Here is a 16,199-nt window from a genome sequence, read left to right on the forward strand (position 1 = left end):
AGCAATTTTCTCACAGAAAACACTGCAGGAATGTGGTATCCACAAAGGATTATTGCAGCTCAGATGCTGACTGCTCACACTCACACTCACTCCTTCCCACAGCAGCTCACACTTCCCAGTGATAAACAAAATGTGCTCACTCTCCTGGCCAGCCCTGCTGTCTCCTACACAACTGATTAGGGGAGAGTTTCCCCTCCAAAAACATAAAATAAATGGCAAAATACATCATCAAGAGAAGGCCACTGCTATGTGCAGCTCAAATCTGCTCACAACCCTCAACTCTGCTATTCATCAAGTCTTTGGGAACTGGTTTTCACCTTCACTGATAGATCTGTTCAGCAGCTCTGCTTTGCATTTCTTTAATGTTTCTTTCAGGAGAGGTTTTCAGAAGCACCTGGAATACGTCAGAACTGGAGAAGAAAGTTAACTGACTGTGTTTTAATTCTTCACTTTGTAAGCAAGTCCCAGATTCAGAGAACAAGTGCTTGCAAAGGACATCTATCAATTTAGGAGATTAGCACAGCTTGTTTACAGAAAACCTGCAAAGATCAAAATCATAAAAAACAAATCTCTGTGTTGTCAGGAGTATGAAAAAAAAAAACAAACAGGAAGGAAAATGTTTCTCAAAATGCAGCTTCATGCCATTTGAGATGATCAATAATTCAGGAATTTTCTGAATTCTCTTCAGAGGGGAACTAGTTAAGTTTCCCTGTGTATTGGCATTTGCTCAGCATCTCCCTGTGTGTGGGTTCCAAACCTGTGGGGATTTTATTTGTTCCAGCAGTGCTCCAAGGCTGCCCTCCACTGCACGTGTGTTTAGCATAATCTAAAGCCAAGTCTTGGAGATCTCCTATCAATTAAGGCAGAGACAGGAGGACAGGGCTGGGTTGTACAAGCAGAAGAATTGGGAAGGGTACCAGAACTGCACCCTGGAAAGCTCTCTGTTATTTAAAAACAACCCAAAAAATGACTTCTGCATTTTACTGTCGATGGGTTTGGGTTTTTTTTTAATTGTAGCTTGGTTTTAATGTTTTTAAGAACTGAAAAAACTGAATTGAAATTTCTGCTTTGTAACTTCAGGGAAATACGGGTGGTTTTTTTATTCCTTCCCTCCCTATGTGTAAAAAACAGGAAAGGTAATATTTCCAAACCTTGCAGAGGCATCATCCATCAAACCACCTCAGCCCATCTGCAGAGGGCTCATCCCTGTGCTCTCCTCCCTCTCTCCTTTACTGTAGAACAGAAAGACATCAGCTCCTGAAAGTATTTCCCCACCCTCCACCTAACTTTGGAAGCTCAGAGAGCATCTCTGAGAGAAGTTTACATTTCTCTCTCCATCCTCTGCCTCCTCACCATAACCTGGTGCCCAAGCACAATTCTTGTGGCAATTTAAACAAATTCCACATGACTTCAAATTAAATTGGATAAATTTTGGCAGCTCACCTGCCCCACGTGGGGCTGAACCCCCAGCCCTGAGCAGGCTGCAGTGATGTTAAAGGAGCTCCAAACACCAGGAGAGGAAATTCCGCAGGAACTATTATTAGCTCCTGTTTATACTGTCATTTTTCTTATCAGTAGGAGATTATTTATACAGAGCCCAACCCAAGTGCTTCTTGTTTATCTTATTACAGACACCATTAAAAAAGTTTCTATAAAAAGCAGCTCCTGTTTTTAGGACCAGCACTAGTAAGTGTTATGCTAAGTTTCTGCTGCTTATCAATCATTCTTTATTTTCAAGTCACTTTTTAATACCCTGTTACTATTTTCCAACCTGCCCTGTCCTCTCCATACACCAGGCAGCCCTGTAAAATGTCTTACAGGTTTAATTTTTCCTGTCAGATTCATTATCTAAATGACTTTTAGAGTTTCTGGTAATTTTATAAGGATTAGGAGAGCCTCAACATTTTTCTATTGCAACAGCTGACTTTAACCCTCAGCTCTGTGTTCCTCTCTCCTGCATCCTCCCTCTCCATCACTTGCTTACAACAGGAAAAACAAGAAGAAAAGATGTTTACTGATGCAGAACTGCTCTGTAGGACTATGGATTCTGTAAGTGCTATGCAAGGTTAGAATTAAGATGGGAAAAAGGAGAAATGTGTTCCTGAATTCAAGTGTAGTTTGAAGAATTAGCAAAATTGGGCAAAAAAGGAGGTTTTGAGGGGTCACAGCTGCAGCAGAGGTTTCTGCACCAAGGACAGAACATGGCAAATTACAGAATGGGATAAATAAGGTCATAAGGACAGAGGAAACAGAGAATTGGTGGAGGTTGTAAGGAAAAGTTGCCAGCAGAGGTAGCAGAGCCAAGCCACTCTCCTGGACAGAACCAGCCATAAATTTTTCATTTCTTTTTTGCCTCTTCCCAGAGCAGAAGGGAGGAAGACTAAAAGCCAATTTTTCTATTTTCCTCTTGTACAACTAACTTTTTACAGAAAATCTTTATCAGTAAGACTGTAAATCCTGAGCTGATGCCATTTGGGATCACACACTCTGCAAAGCCTCTGCCTATACAAACTGGTTTTTTACTGAACCAGAACTGGTTTCCAGACATTCCTTGGGAGTCTCTTCCCCAGCTGAAAGGGACGTTGGAGGCACCTGAAGAATATTCCAAGTCATCCAGCACTCATCAGGCTGAGACAGCTCTGGAGGGAGAGCCCTGGGATGCTCGGCCCCGGATCTCTGTCCCAAGCTATTTCAGTCACTCCTCACCACTCCCTGCTTTGGGGAGGAAGCTGATGCTCCTCCCTGCTAGAGCTGAGCACTCTTTAATCTGCTTTTTCCAAACATCTCTTTGAGATTTACCATTTCCCTCAGATAAGCCATTACTATGTACTTAGGGGTGGCACGTAAGTGCTACACATCTGCTCACACAAGGCTGGGGGTTGATTTAAAATGAATCAGCTCCCACCCAGCCCAGGGAGGATGACTGGGATGCAAAGATGTACTGGTTTCCCATGGGTTTGGCTCAAAAACAAGATGATAACACAGTGCCTTCAGCTCAGGCCTCATTCTGTCCCACTGACACCCTGCAGTATTTCTCTGGTCCCTCTGTGAGCACACTGTGGGTTGGGTGGGAAGGGTGTGAAATTCAGGCAGCCACGTCTCAAGGGGATGGTTTGGTGTCATTCACTCACAGGAGGAAACAATGAGAGCTCCCAAAAGCTAAATGCCAACTGAATGCCCACTGAAATCCAACAGAACAGGCTCAGGGTGGAAGGAGGGATCAGGTGTGAAGAGACTGGTCTTGCCTTTCCTCCAGCTTCTTGCAGGGCATCAAACACATGCACCAATGAATCAGTTAATTATATTTAGATTCATTCCTTTCATTGACACAGACTTGGATCTGGTGTGGTGATTCTGATTCAATGACCCACAACTGGCCAAAAAAACCCCAAAGATTGGGTCCTTTTGGAAATACTCCTTTTGTGCAGTTTTCCCCTCTTTGCACAAATTCTTTGCAGGGGAAGCCAGCCTGACTTGCTGGGTGCTACACAGAGGTTAATTCAGAGATGGGTTCTTCCAGGACTATATTCAGGCAAGGAATGAACAAAAGCAGGAGAGTGACCCACTACGTACCAAAATTTTAGAGTTCAGGTACAATTTAAGCAACTCAACTTATACATTAATTTTTGAAGTATTTGTGCTAACATCTGGTAAGGCAAAAAACATCCCTTACATTTACACAAATTGTTAATCTCAGGATCTTCAGGATGAAACAGACCAGGGAAAGACAAATGATTTTATCCAGGATCACAGAGGAGTTGGAGACATGGAAAGAATTCCTGGCTCTGTGTCTCAAGCACCAGTTTGTGCTTGCCCACCTCAACTGCTGCCATGTCTGCAAACCCACAGCTCCCAGACAGGTGGATTCCTATGACATTTCAAATCCTGGAAATATCATAAAATAACAACTTTCCTCCTACTGCTTTGGCATTCCCAGACATCTAGGAACCTTAAAAATTATCTATTTCAAGATTTTTATCCAAGCTTGGGTTAAAAAGTTAACAAATCTTAAGAGGTGTAACATGGGATTGAGCTTTCTGAATTTTATCATCAAGTCTTCATCCCAAAGGAAGAGGTGGAGTGAATCCAGAGCAGGGAATGGAGCTGGGGAAGGGGCTGGAGCACCAGGAGGGGCTGAGGGAGCTGGAAAGCGGCTCAGCCTGGAGAAAAGGAGGCTCAGGGGGGACTTTGTGGCTCTGCACAACTCCTGACAGGGAACAAGGGACAGGATGAGAGGGAACAGCCTCAAGCTGTGCCAGGGCAGGTTCAGGTTGGATATTGGGAACAATTCCTGCCTGGAAAGGGCTGTCCAGCCCTGGCACAGCTGCCCAGAGCAGTGCTGGAGTCCCCATCCCTGGAGGGATTTAAATCCCTGTGGATGTGGCACTTGGGGACACGGATCAGTGCTGGCCTTGGCAGTGCTGGGGGAGTGATCAGACTCAATGGTCTTAGAGGGCTTTTCCAACCAAAACGATTCTGAGGCTGCTCCAGGCAAGGCCTGTGAGCCTGGAAGGGGGAAATAACAACACCTCACCCCAGGGAGGAGCAACAGGACTTTGCTACCCTCTCTGGAAAGAAGTGGCACCACTGCAGTGAGCTGACCTGGATGTGAGAGAGAAGGCTCAGGGCAGCCAGAACTGCTCCTCCTCCACGTAAAACCTGAGCTGGTCTGGTCATCCCTCAAAACCTCCCTTTGGATTTTCATTGATGGTGACTCAAATGATGGATAAAACTTCCAACTCTCATCCTCCAACTCCTGGCTGCGGTGGTAGCAGCTATAGCTGTGTCTCCTGACTATTCATATACTTTTTAATATATAAATACACATTTATCTCTCTCTTTCCATACCCAGAGATGCAGATATGCATCTATTTGCCGCACTCAACAACAATTTAAGAATTAAGGAAAACCGTTTTCATTTTAAGATAAGAACTTCAGGCTTTATTATAATGCTGTAAAATAAAATCTGCCAGCACAAGCCACAGGAAAAAAAAAAAAAGGAAAAAAAGTGATTCACTGGGGAAGTTCCATGATGTGCAGGACAATGGGTCTTAAATCAAAGGCATACATTATCATGACTAAGCTGACAGATCTGCACTGCAATGCAGAAAGCCAAGTGATATTCCAACATCTGCACCGTGCTCAGACAGGCAGCTCAGACACAGAGATTCCCAAAATGAGGAAAGGACTCCCCTCCCCGAGCTCTTACCTGTTACCTGTGCAACAACTGCTTGGGAAATTCTCCGGTTGGCGAGGAAGGCTTTGATTTCCTCCTTTATCACACTGCTGTCCCTCCTACCAAAACAAAACAACAACAGGACACACAAAAAGAGGGACAGACCAAAGTGCACCTGCAAGACGCAAAATGTCTTTATTTCCTTTATTTAGGGGACAAGGAGTGGGGAAGGCTGGCATTAAAACAGCCCAAGTGCCTCAGTGCTGGACACTTCTTTTAACAAGTGTCACGTTTGATCAAAGTACCATAGCAGGAGAATGGATGACTCATGTCCCATATAATTCATATTAGGTGCAGCACTGCCATATGGAATGTACAAAGTTTCATTACACAGGGATGAATAAATCTCTCATACCAGCATAAAAACCTCACTCGTAAAAATGAGGCAGAAAAATAAAAAATAAAGGATAGCAGGGGCTGCATGGTTAGTTGCCCAAATGAATATGCATAGACCAACCTCCTCCAGCATCCCAAGAAAAGATCCAAAATTTTGCAGCCTCTGTCCTCACACCCCTGCTTTAGTCCCCTACTTCGTCCAGAGCTCGCACTGAATGAACTGAGGTCTTTGTACCATTTTTACAAGGTCTGCACAGGTAGTTCAGAAGGGGCTAAAACTGTGCTAAAAGCAAATAAATTGAGGCTGCACAAGTACTGTGATACACAGCAAATTTCATTTGCAATAAACTCATACTTTGCCCCTCCTCTTCCTTTCTCCCTTCCTGAGAAGGGCAGGCAATTAAAACCAACCTTTATTAGGCCTTATGAGACATCTCCCTTCCCCTTCTCCCCTCCTGCCCCAGCTGCATTGAAGGCAGACTCAAGCTTGCAAACGTAAATCCAAAATCAACGCTGTGCTGTGGGTTCATTTTTATTTCTGTACCCAACACTCATCATCCATATGCCTGCAAACACAAGCAATTTCAGTTTAAATAAGCACTAAAAGCATTACCTGAGACTCAGTGCACAGGAACCCAAACCTCAGCCATGGGAACTTGGCACTCTGCTGTACTCACCCCCTTCCTGCACAGTTCCATCATCCTGCAGCCGACAGCAAATGAGGTTGATCGGCTTTTCTTACTGCTCATCTCTAACCCTCTCCCCCAAAAGCCACATCTTTCCCTGAAATTTCCAAACTACTTCCAACACATTTCCATTCTGGAGCTTATGGACTCCAGTCCTCCCACAGGTACTTCAGGAATGGTGCAGTTTTTGGGAGGAAAAAAGAATAAATTCCAGCATTATGACCAAAATTGTTTGGAGACATTTGGCCTTTCCTCTTATTTCTTTGTGCTCTCAAAGCCCACTGACTGACTTTCATCCTCAGGAATATAATCCTCTCCTTTCATCTTTGCCATAATGCTGAAAAGAAAGCTGCTAAAAGTAAAGGAAGGTCAGCCCTGAAAAAAAAAACCCACCCCAATGGCTCTCAGAGAAAACTTCTGCTTCTTCTTTATTATTTGTATTTTCCTGCATCCTTCTGCAAATCCCTGCCACAAACTATAAACAAACAGCATGCATCCTCTCCAGATCCCACTGGATATCTAAGTTGGATTCCCTACTCTCCCTCTATATGGAAGGAATTACAATGGGTGTGAAATAGTGGAGAAGGAATCATGTGAATTGATATTTGATCAGAATTCTGAATAAAAGAGTGCTCTAACATCAATCCCAATTTTTGGTACAACACTGGAAAAATGATTTCAACAGTCAGACTGTGGGATTGGGGCTGCCTCCACAAGGCAGGTGAGAGGTTCTGGGACGGTGACCCTTGGAGCACTGGCAGGAACTGCCTGGAGCAGCTCCTGCTCTCCTGATCATCACCAAACCCCATGGAACGATGTGAGCTGGAAGAGACATTCCAGGCCATTTAGTCCAAACCTACTGTGATAAGCAGTGGTATCTTCAACTAGATCAAGTCACTTAGAGCCCTGTCCCACCTGACCTTGAATATTTCCTGGGATGAGACATCCACCACCTCCTTGGACAACCCACGCCAGCATTTTACCACCCTATTTGAGCAATCTTCCAACACAGCCACTCCTGCTGAGTGAGAGGCTCTGGGACGGTGACCCTTGGAGCACTGGCAGGAACAATTGCCTGAAGCAACTGTCTGATGCTCTCCTGATCATCATCATCAAATCATCATCAAATCCTCATGGAATGGTGTGGGTTGGAAGAGACATTCCAGGTCATTTAGTCCAAATCTACTGTGACAAGCAGGGGTATCTTCAACTAGATCAAGTCACTTAGACTTGATCTTCAACTATCAAGCCCTGTCCCACCTGACCTTGAATATTTCCTGGGATGAGACATCCACCACCTCCTTGGACAACCCGTGCCAGCATTTTACCACTCCTGCTGAGGCACTTCCCACCTCCCCACCTTTTACAGAGACCATCACTCACCTCATCAGCTCCTCCACTTTGTCGTCGATGTCCAAGTCCTCCTCGGAAGCCTCGAAGCTGTAGGACCTCTGGGCCAGGCTGTTGGCCAGCGGGTAGCGGGTGGGCGACATCTTCCCGTTGAAGGCAGACAACCTCTCGTTACTCTCCCTCCCGTTCTGATTCGTAGTGCAAGGCTGTGGGGAGGTGTCGTAACTGTTGCTCGGGGACGGCGACATCCCCGAGTGCTGCGTCTGCGTGGAAGCCGTGGCCGTCGAGGACGACGCCGGCACGTTGTTGGTGCTGTTGCCGTAGGAGCCGCCCCCGTAGCCGGATCTTCTCCCGAATTTGTCGCTGTGCTCTTGGTCCAGACGGTCCAAGGTTTCCAGGGCGTGCAGGATCTCATGCCTGGTCATTCCCGTGCGTCTCAGGCGCTGCAGGAGGTCGATCTGCTCTATGGTGAATCTTGGCTCGTCTGTGTAGTGAGACATGGTTTCCAGCAGGCTGGAAAAGAGGGAAAACATAAAATACTTCAGTTCAATAGTTCTACGTGGCACATGGAAGGTGCTTTATAAATTCTGGCAGCTCCAAAATCCACCTCCAACCAACCTCAGCCGGACACCTGCCATAAATGCCAATCTCACTACACAGCAGAAGGGTTCATTTTCCTTGGAGTGCTCCAACAGCATTGCAGACCTCTCCTGACATTCCCCACACCTGCACCAACCCTGCAGTTTGTGCCCTTTTGTGCTCTATGGTGGTGAATCTTGGCTCATCTGTGTAGTGAGACATGGTTTCCAGCAGGCTGGAAATGAGGGAAAACACAAAATACTTCAGTTCAATAGTTCTGTGTGGCACGTGGAAGGTGCTTTATAAATTCTGGCAGCTCCAACATCCACCTCCACACAGCAACTTCAAAATCCACCTCCAACCAACCTCAGCTGGACACCTGCCATGAATGCCAATCTCACTACACAGCAGGAGTGCTCCAACACCATTTCAAACCTCTCCTCACATTCCCCACACCTGCACCAACCCTGCAGTTCGTGCCCTTTTGTGCTCTAGGGTGAATCCTGGCTCATCTGTGTAGTGAGACATGGTTTCCAGCAGGCTGGGAATGAGGGAAAATACAAAATAGTTTGGTTCAATAGTTCTACGTGGCACGTGGAAGGTACTTTATAAATTATGGCAACTTTAAGATACACACACAGCAAAATCCACCTCCAAAATCCACCTCCAACCAACCTCAGCCGGACACCTGCCATGAATGCCAATCTCACTACACAGCAGGAGTGCTCCAACACCATTTCAAACCTCTCCTCACATTCCCCACACCTGCACCAACCCTGCAGTTTGTGCCCTTTTGTACTCTATGGTGGTGAATCTTGGCTCATCTGTGTAGTGAGACATGGTTTCTAGCAGGCTGGAAATGAGGGAAAATACAAAATACTTCAGTTCAATAGTTCTACATGGAAGGTACTTCACAAATTCTGGTGCAAAACTTTAAGACATACACAGAGCAAAATCCACCTCCAACCAACCTCAGCCGGACACCTGCCATGAATGCCAATCTCACTACACAGCAGAAGGGTTCATTTTCCTTGGAGAGCTCCCACAGCATTTCAGACCCCTCCTGACATTCCCCACACCTGCACCAACCCTGCAGTTTGTGCCTTTTTTTTGTTTTTGATAAACCACTGCTACAGAGACTGTGGTTGCTCAGTAATTATGGCTGCAACTTGATCCCAGACAAAATATTGCCCAGTGTTAAGTACCCACCAGACAGGAATCTCAGATTTCTGTGGTGGCCACAGATCTGAGTTTTTCTGGACAAGTTTTCACCAGTTATGACATGAGATTTACGAATCTCTACTCTTTCAAATCTTAACTACAAAGAGTTCGAGTTGCCCTAACTTTTGTTGCTACCTTGAAAAAAAAGAAGATAAAAACACACCCAGCGGAAATTCTAGTGGCCTGTAGGACCCAAGCTGATTTGACTGAAGTTGGATTTCTGAAGTTAGGAACTTTTGAACCTGGAATGTTGTCACAGATTGCCTGCCCTGACAAGGAAAGTGCAGCACATCCAATTACTCCTGAGCTTTCATTTAAAGAAATAAGTCTTCAGCTTTTTCTCCTCTAAAGATTGGCTTCTTAGGCAACTTGACCATCCTGGTGGCTCAACAAAATAATTTTTAACTCCTAAACCTCCCAAGGTGTAACAACAATGAACATTATTTGCTGCAAAGCCCAGAAATGGAAATGAAAAAAATCCCAGTATGCTCCTTTAATCGTGCTTCATTCCTAAGTCTCCTGGCTACAGATCCAAATGTCACACAAACAACAAGATCTCCTCCTTCAGAACTCTAGATCTTGAGAAGAAGGGATGGCAGATGGAGGCCAGGCAGAACTTGGCAAGCAGAATATGGCATTTTCCATCCTTCTCAGGAATCTTCTCGTGAGTCAAGGGTTTATTGCCATTCCTGCAGGAGAGCAGGGTGAAGAGATCGCTCAAACTCCAGGAGACGTGACAGAGCTGATGTACAATCCCTGAGAGCCAGAGCAAAGCACAGCTGAGGGAAAGTCAAGGAAGGATTCCAAGGACCCTGTGAAAGCCAGGAGAGGGATGATGGCTGTCAGGCTGAGAGACCTTCCAGGGCTGCCTATTCCTCCCCACAAATTCTGAGGATGACTCCTTAGGTCCATTTAGAGGACACAGTCCCAAGCTGCATCAGGGAAGGTATAGGTTGGATATTAGGAAGAAATTTTTCACAGAAAGAATAATGAAGTACTGGAATGCTCTTCCCAGGGAGGTTTTAAATCCCCATCTCTGGATGTGTTTAAAAAAAGTCTGGACATGGCACTTGGTGCTATGCTCTAGTTGAGGTGTTAGGGCATAGGCTGGACTCGATGATCTTAGAGGTCTCTTCCAACCTCATTATTCTGTGATTCTGTGATTTCTGCCCTGGCACAGAGAAGTTCCTAGCAGGAGTCATGGAATGACTCGATATCCATAGCTGGGGCTGAAGAACAACACTGAAAACTTGCTTGTTGGAGCAGAGCTGACGTAGAGCTGAAAAGACAAAGCCAGGATGCACAAACCCACAAAAATGGTACTTGCAGCCTGGGAAATACAGAAATGAGAAGAAAATCTCATCTTTGCCCTCTGAGCTCCTTACATTGTTCTGTGGGAGAAGGCAGCAGGAGGACAATGCAAGGGGATGACTCCCATCCAAGAAAATGCCTGTGTGAGAAGACAGACGTTCCACATCCACATCAGCGCTTCAGCCCAACGGGAATGTGCTGTCCTCCAGAAAACTGATTACTGGAAACGTCCAGGCCATTTAAAATTTTCCAAGACAAGCACCCAGACTGTTGAACCACAGGAGGGCACGGCAGGCAATGCAGCAGTCGACCTGCAACTGACTGGAATTGTAACAACCGCAGTTTGGAAGTGGCATCCCAGGCTGAGACCTTCGGAGCTGGGCGGGGAGCGTTTGGAACCAGACGCTGTGTTCCAGGTTCGGCCTCTGGGGGAGGCAGGGCTGCTCCAGCTTCCTCTCCCAGCTTTGGGAGAAGTATCACAAGGATTTACTGACTCATCACAGCCAGCTCTGAGCAGCACCATTTTCAAGCAGAAAAATCTCTTTAAACATCTGGCATTGAGGTGGTTTTCACTGGCTATGCCAGCTCACCCTTCCTCAGGGCAACACCTGGTTTGGGAATTCTTACCAGTGTTTCTAATGTCACCATTTCCCAGATCATTTATCTGTCAATACCAAGTTTCATGTGCTCAGTTTCTGTGTTTGAACTGGAGAATTTAATGAGCCAGAGCCTCCAACCTGAATTACCTCCACTCAAAATTCCTACTTTACAGACTCTCCAACATTTAATACTAAAACATACTTTAAATTATTTAATCATCCATTTATCTCAGACACAGAAACCCAGAACTTTTGTCCTTGGAGCCCCGTGAACTAAAAAACTCCCATCTGACAAAAACAAGACTTTCCAGATGGCTTCAAGAATGTCAAGCAACACAGAATCATGGAATTACAGAATGGTAATTGAAAGGGGCTGTAAAATCATTTAGTTCCACCTTCCACTGTCCCAGGTTGCTCCAAGCCCCATCCAGCCTGGCCTTGGACATTTCCAAGGATGGAGCAGCCACAAATTCTCTGAGAAACTTGTGCCAGGGCCTCAGCATGTCCTGCACCAGTTGGTGGCCATGGCCAGCGATTCTCTCTAAAATTTGGGTGTCATTCCTAATTTGTCTAAAGCGCCAGGGCTCAGCTCCTGGATCTGGGTGCCCAGGCCAAATTAATCTCCTTTAGTGAATTACACACAATGATTTGGTGAATCCTAAGTGTCCTTTAGTGGATTCCAGCTAATGAAGTGCAGAGTTCTCAGATGCAGGGGCAGGGGTTGACCTCTTGTTGCTCGTGGCCATGTGAGGGAAGAGCTCCAGCCTCAATTCCTCAATTTGTCCCTCTTTGACACAGCTGAGCTTGGGCAGGAATTTCAGTTCACAGGGATGCAAAGGCTGCTGGGCAAGGCCACCCTCTGCCCCAGGAATAAAGATATTCAATGATTTCCAACTTGTGTTCTGGAGTCCTGTTCATCAATGGACTTTAAAGCCTTGCAGAAATGAATGTAAGAGTAGCAAACCTAATTAACTCCATGATACTGTGTTTAACACAAGCACTGGAAAAATGTGGACAACTTGAAAAATAACCCAAGCTAAAATCAATTATCTGCTTGTCTGTCCATGCAAAGAATTAGTCCAGCCCTCCAAAACTTTTCAGGCAACTTCTGGGTAATTTTTAAGAGGTAAGAACACCAAAATTCGAGTATCTCCTTGCTGGTCTCACTAATGTCATACAGAGATGCCCAAGTGCCTTGTTTATATTTGCACACTCAGCAAATATTGCACTGACACATCTCATTGGTCTTCTTGATCTGGAACTCCTGTTCCCATCTTCTTGTGCTTTTCTACACAGCCACGAGATCTAGAAATAATGCTCCTGAGGGACTTTCATGATTGAAAACAGCTGCAGGAACTTGGAATTTTCCATTAAAACCCCAAAACAAATATTGCAAAATGTGGTATTATTGAACATGTTCCAACATTGCCAACTATCCACAACTTTTTAATGAATAACTACAGCAAGCATTATTTCAAACTGTTACTCGAGCAGCGCTTTGGTAATTTTCCCTTTTTAAAATATTTTAATAAACTTATCCTGTTTAAAGATCAATTTACAAAGCAGTTAATTAAATCAACCATTTTAGAATCACCCTAATTTCATTCACCTCATTAATGAGTGAATATTCTCCACCACTTCATCCCCCCCCACACTGCAGTAAGAGCCTCTTATCCTCCTGCACTCCTCTGGCTACCTGTAATTCAATTTATTCCCCCCTCTTTTTCCTTGTGAAATACAATCAACTGCAAAAGTAGCAAGGAATAAAATAAGATAGAGACAAGCAGAGTGATTGGGGAGTATAGGAGAAAATCAGGATGGAAAATACTTTTCCTGAGAACAGGACTGTGGACTGACTTTGCTGTAGGCAAACTTTGCTGCCTGTGTAGCAAAATATCCTCTACATCCCATGCTTTACCTGCTGTCAATACACTCACCATTGACAATGGGCTGTCAAATTTCCTTGGGGAGACACCCAAAAAAAGAGAGATAACCAAGGGGGAACAGCTGCAAATTTTTCTCCCTGAAATTTTGCAAGCAAAACCTCTGCAAATTTCTAATTAAGCTCAAAAGTAAAAGTGACCGATTTTTTAACAACTGAATCTTGCCCTTTAAGACAAAGTTTCTTTAGGTTCTGGCAGAAAAAATGTAAGGAGCCTAAAATATCAAACTTATTTACATTCCTTACACTAATCATCCCCCAAAAAGATGGTCCAGTTGTACCATTCTGAAGCATTACAACTTCATGCTCATCTTTCACAGCTCATCCAAAGGCAACCTGAGGTACCTGAGTATCAGACTGAAGGGAGAACTCTAAGGAGGTAAATAAAAAGGAATTTATTTCCAGCCCAAACCCACAGATATAAAATATCCAGCAGGTTCCAACCAGCCCAATGCAGCACCACTTCTACTTTTCTTAGGGGATTTTGTGGAGTGGAGGCTGTTCAGGAGCTGCTCTCACCAGCACTGCCTGTCCCTCTCATTCCATCAAGGTTTATTCAACATCTTTTTTTTTTAATTAATTTCACCCTTTGGATGTTGGATTCCCTCCCCAGTTTGACTGTTCTGTCCAACTGTACCATTCTAAAGCATTAAAATTCATGCTTATCTTTCACAGCTCATCCAAAGGCAACCTGAGGTACCTGAATATCAGACTGAAGGGAGAACTCTAAGGAGGTAAATAAAAAGGAATTTATTTCCAGCCCAAACCCACAGACATAAAATATCCAGCAGGTCCCAACCAGCCCAATGCAGCACCACTCCTCCTCCTTCTGATGGGAGCTGTTCAGCACTGCCTGTCCTTCTCATTCCATGAAGATTTATTTAAACCCATTTTTTTAAATTAATTTCACCCTTTGGATGTGGGGTTCCCTCCCCAGTTTGACTGTTCTGCTCTCCAGTGGGGATATGTGGCCAGAGTGCTTTCCTCCCTTATTTTCCTGCACTGTATAGAGAAAAGTAAGGAAAAACACATCAAGGGTTTCTCACCTACTCTCACAGCCCAAGCCCACGCTGATACAAGAATCATTTACCCAACACTTAACTTTCTAGGTGATGGAGCACAGCAGAATAATCCCATAAAAACAGCTACGAGCTAAGTCCATGTCCAATTGAACTCGCAGAAGTTCAAAGCAATTCAATTACCCGTTTGGGAATAAGGCCAGACAGCAGCCTTAACACCTCTAACACTTGAGAAAATGGCTCTGGACTCTTTAATGATCACAAGAAATCATTTTTTCCACTCTTCTACTCACTGTAGATGAGTAGGAAGCACTCTAGCATCACTGAGGAGATGCTCTTCTGCAGAGGTCCTTCTCCAATTCCCATTAAAATTCACAGCTTTATCTAATAAGCAAAGCTCAGGACTTACAAAACCAGTTGAGCTTTCTGCTGTAAGACCTATATTTGATATAATCTGCATAATATGGATGTGGGCAAGAGCCAAAGTGTTCAGAACAGGATCCTAAGTCTGGTAATTGGTTTAAGAATGATTCTGATCGAGTCCCATCAACTGAGGAGAGCAGGATGGGGAGAGATGCCAACATTTCCCCTTCTCTGACACAGCACAGGGCAGGACACCCCTGCACTGCTCACAGGGACATCCAGCATTTGTCATCTCATTTATTACAGCACCAGCATTTTTCACAACATCACAGGCACCTCCTTGGTGTCACTCACTGCCATCTCACCATTTAAATGGGAGAGCAAAATCACGACATAAATTGTGGCTTTCCAGTTGAAATAGGTTTTTCCAAAGCACACAGCTAAAAAACCCACTTTCTATAACTTGTTAATTAAACCAGAGTTTTAACTACCATTACAGCTGAAAGTTGAACTCCTTAACCTGCCAGATTTTTCTCCTATGTGTCTGTGCATCCACTACTGGTCAGAACTGCAGCCTGAGCAGCTCTGGAGGTGGATGTCCTCCTGATATTAAAAAGGGGCATTAAGGATGGCACTGCTATTTCCAAAGCAATGTAATTTGCTTATCACCCAGCCTGACATTCAAGCACCAAATCCACATGAAGGACTGCTCCAGATGCTTCCTATGAGCACCACTGACTACAAAGAAACTCCACTTGCAGCTGCCCACTCTGAATATTTTAACCCTGTTTTAGGTTATGCAAGCTTGTTTCTTTCTCCACACATATTTATGAGATCCAAGGACCAAGCACAGTTTCACTCAGTCCTTCCTTTCCCACACAGAATTCCGGGCTGGCGTTGGTTGGAAGGGAGCTCAAAGCTCATCTGCCATGGGCAGGGATGGCACTGAGAGATGAGGCTGATCAGGGCCCCATCCAACCCTTCACCCCATCCCAAAGGATGCAGTTGGTTCTTGCAAGACACTCAAAGGAAGGGCTTTCACTGAGCTGCAGCTGTTCCACCAGCAGCACTGACATGTATCACCAAAAAATTCCAGAATCCCAGGATGTTCTGAGTTGGAAGGGACACACAAGGATCAAACCCAGAGGCAAAGACTGTGACCCTTCCAGGACAGCTCTAAGGCACTGCTGGAACAGAATTGGGGCATTTAGGGCACAGCAGTATTCTGAAATTCAAGGTTTGGCTTTTTCTTTTCTTACTGAACAAATGAATCTCCTTCCATTCAGAGGGTGGGGAGGCCCTGGCACAGGTTTCTCAGAGAAGCTGTGGCTGTCCCAGCTGGAAGTGTCCAAGGCCAGGTTGGACAGGGCTTGGAGCAACCCAGGACAGTGAATGGCATCCCTGCCATTGGAATGAGATGATCTTTAAGGTTCCTTGCAACACAAACCATTGTGTGCCTCAATGATTCACAGCAATATAAATATTTCAGAACCACCTAAAACTTTGCACCATATTAAGCAAAGCTGCCTTCAAAACCAGGAGCTGATGCTGTGAATT

The 16,199-nt window shown here is 44.9% G+C and overlaps 1 protein-coding gene across 12 annotated transcripts in view; it reads right to left on the minus strand.

Annotated features, from left to right (window-relative positions):
- HMBOX1 (homeobox containing 1) overlaps nt 1–16,199 on the minus strand; it is a 123,401-nt gene that overhangs the window by 53,839 nt on the left and 53,363 nt on the right. For all 12 annotated transcript variants that reach the window (XM_064709967.1, XM_064709963.1, XM_064709966.1 and 9 more), the window contains 2 exons: nt 7,642–8,121; nt 5,210–5,295 (listed from right to left, as the gene is read on the minus strand). In XM_064709967.1, the coding sequence (XP_064566037.1) occupies nt 5,210–5,295; nt 7,642–8,121 (566 nt within the window). The remainder of the gene's footprint in view (nt 1–5,209; nt 5,296–7,641; nt 8,122–16,199) is intronic.

This window comes from Zonotrichia leucophrys, chromosome 3 (genome assembly GCF_028769735.1).
Source record: "Zonotrichia leucophrys gambelii isolate GWCS_2022_RI chromosome 3, RI_Zleu_2.0, whole genome shotgun sequence".
NCBI classification, from domain to species: Eukaryota; Metazoa; Chordata; class Aves; order Passeriformes; family Passerellidae; genus Zonotrichia; species Zonotrichia leucophrys.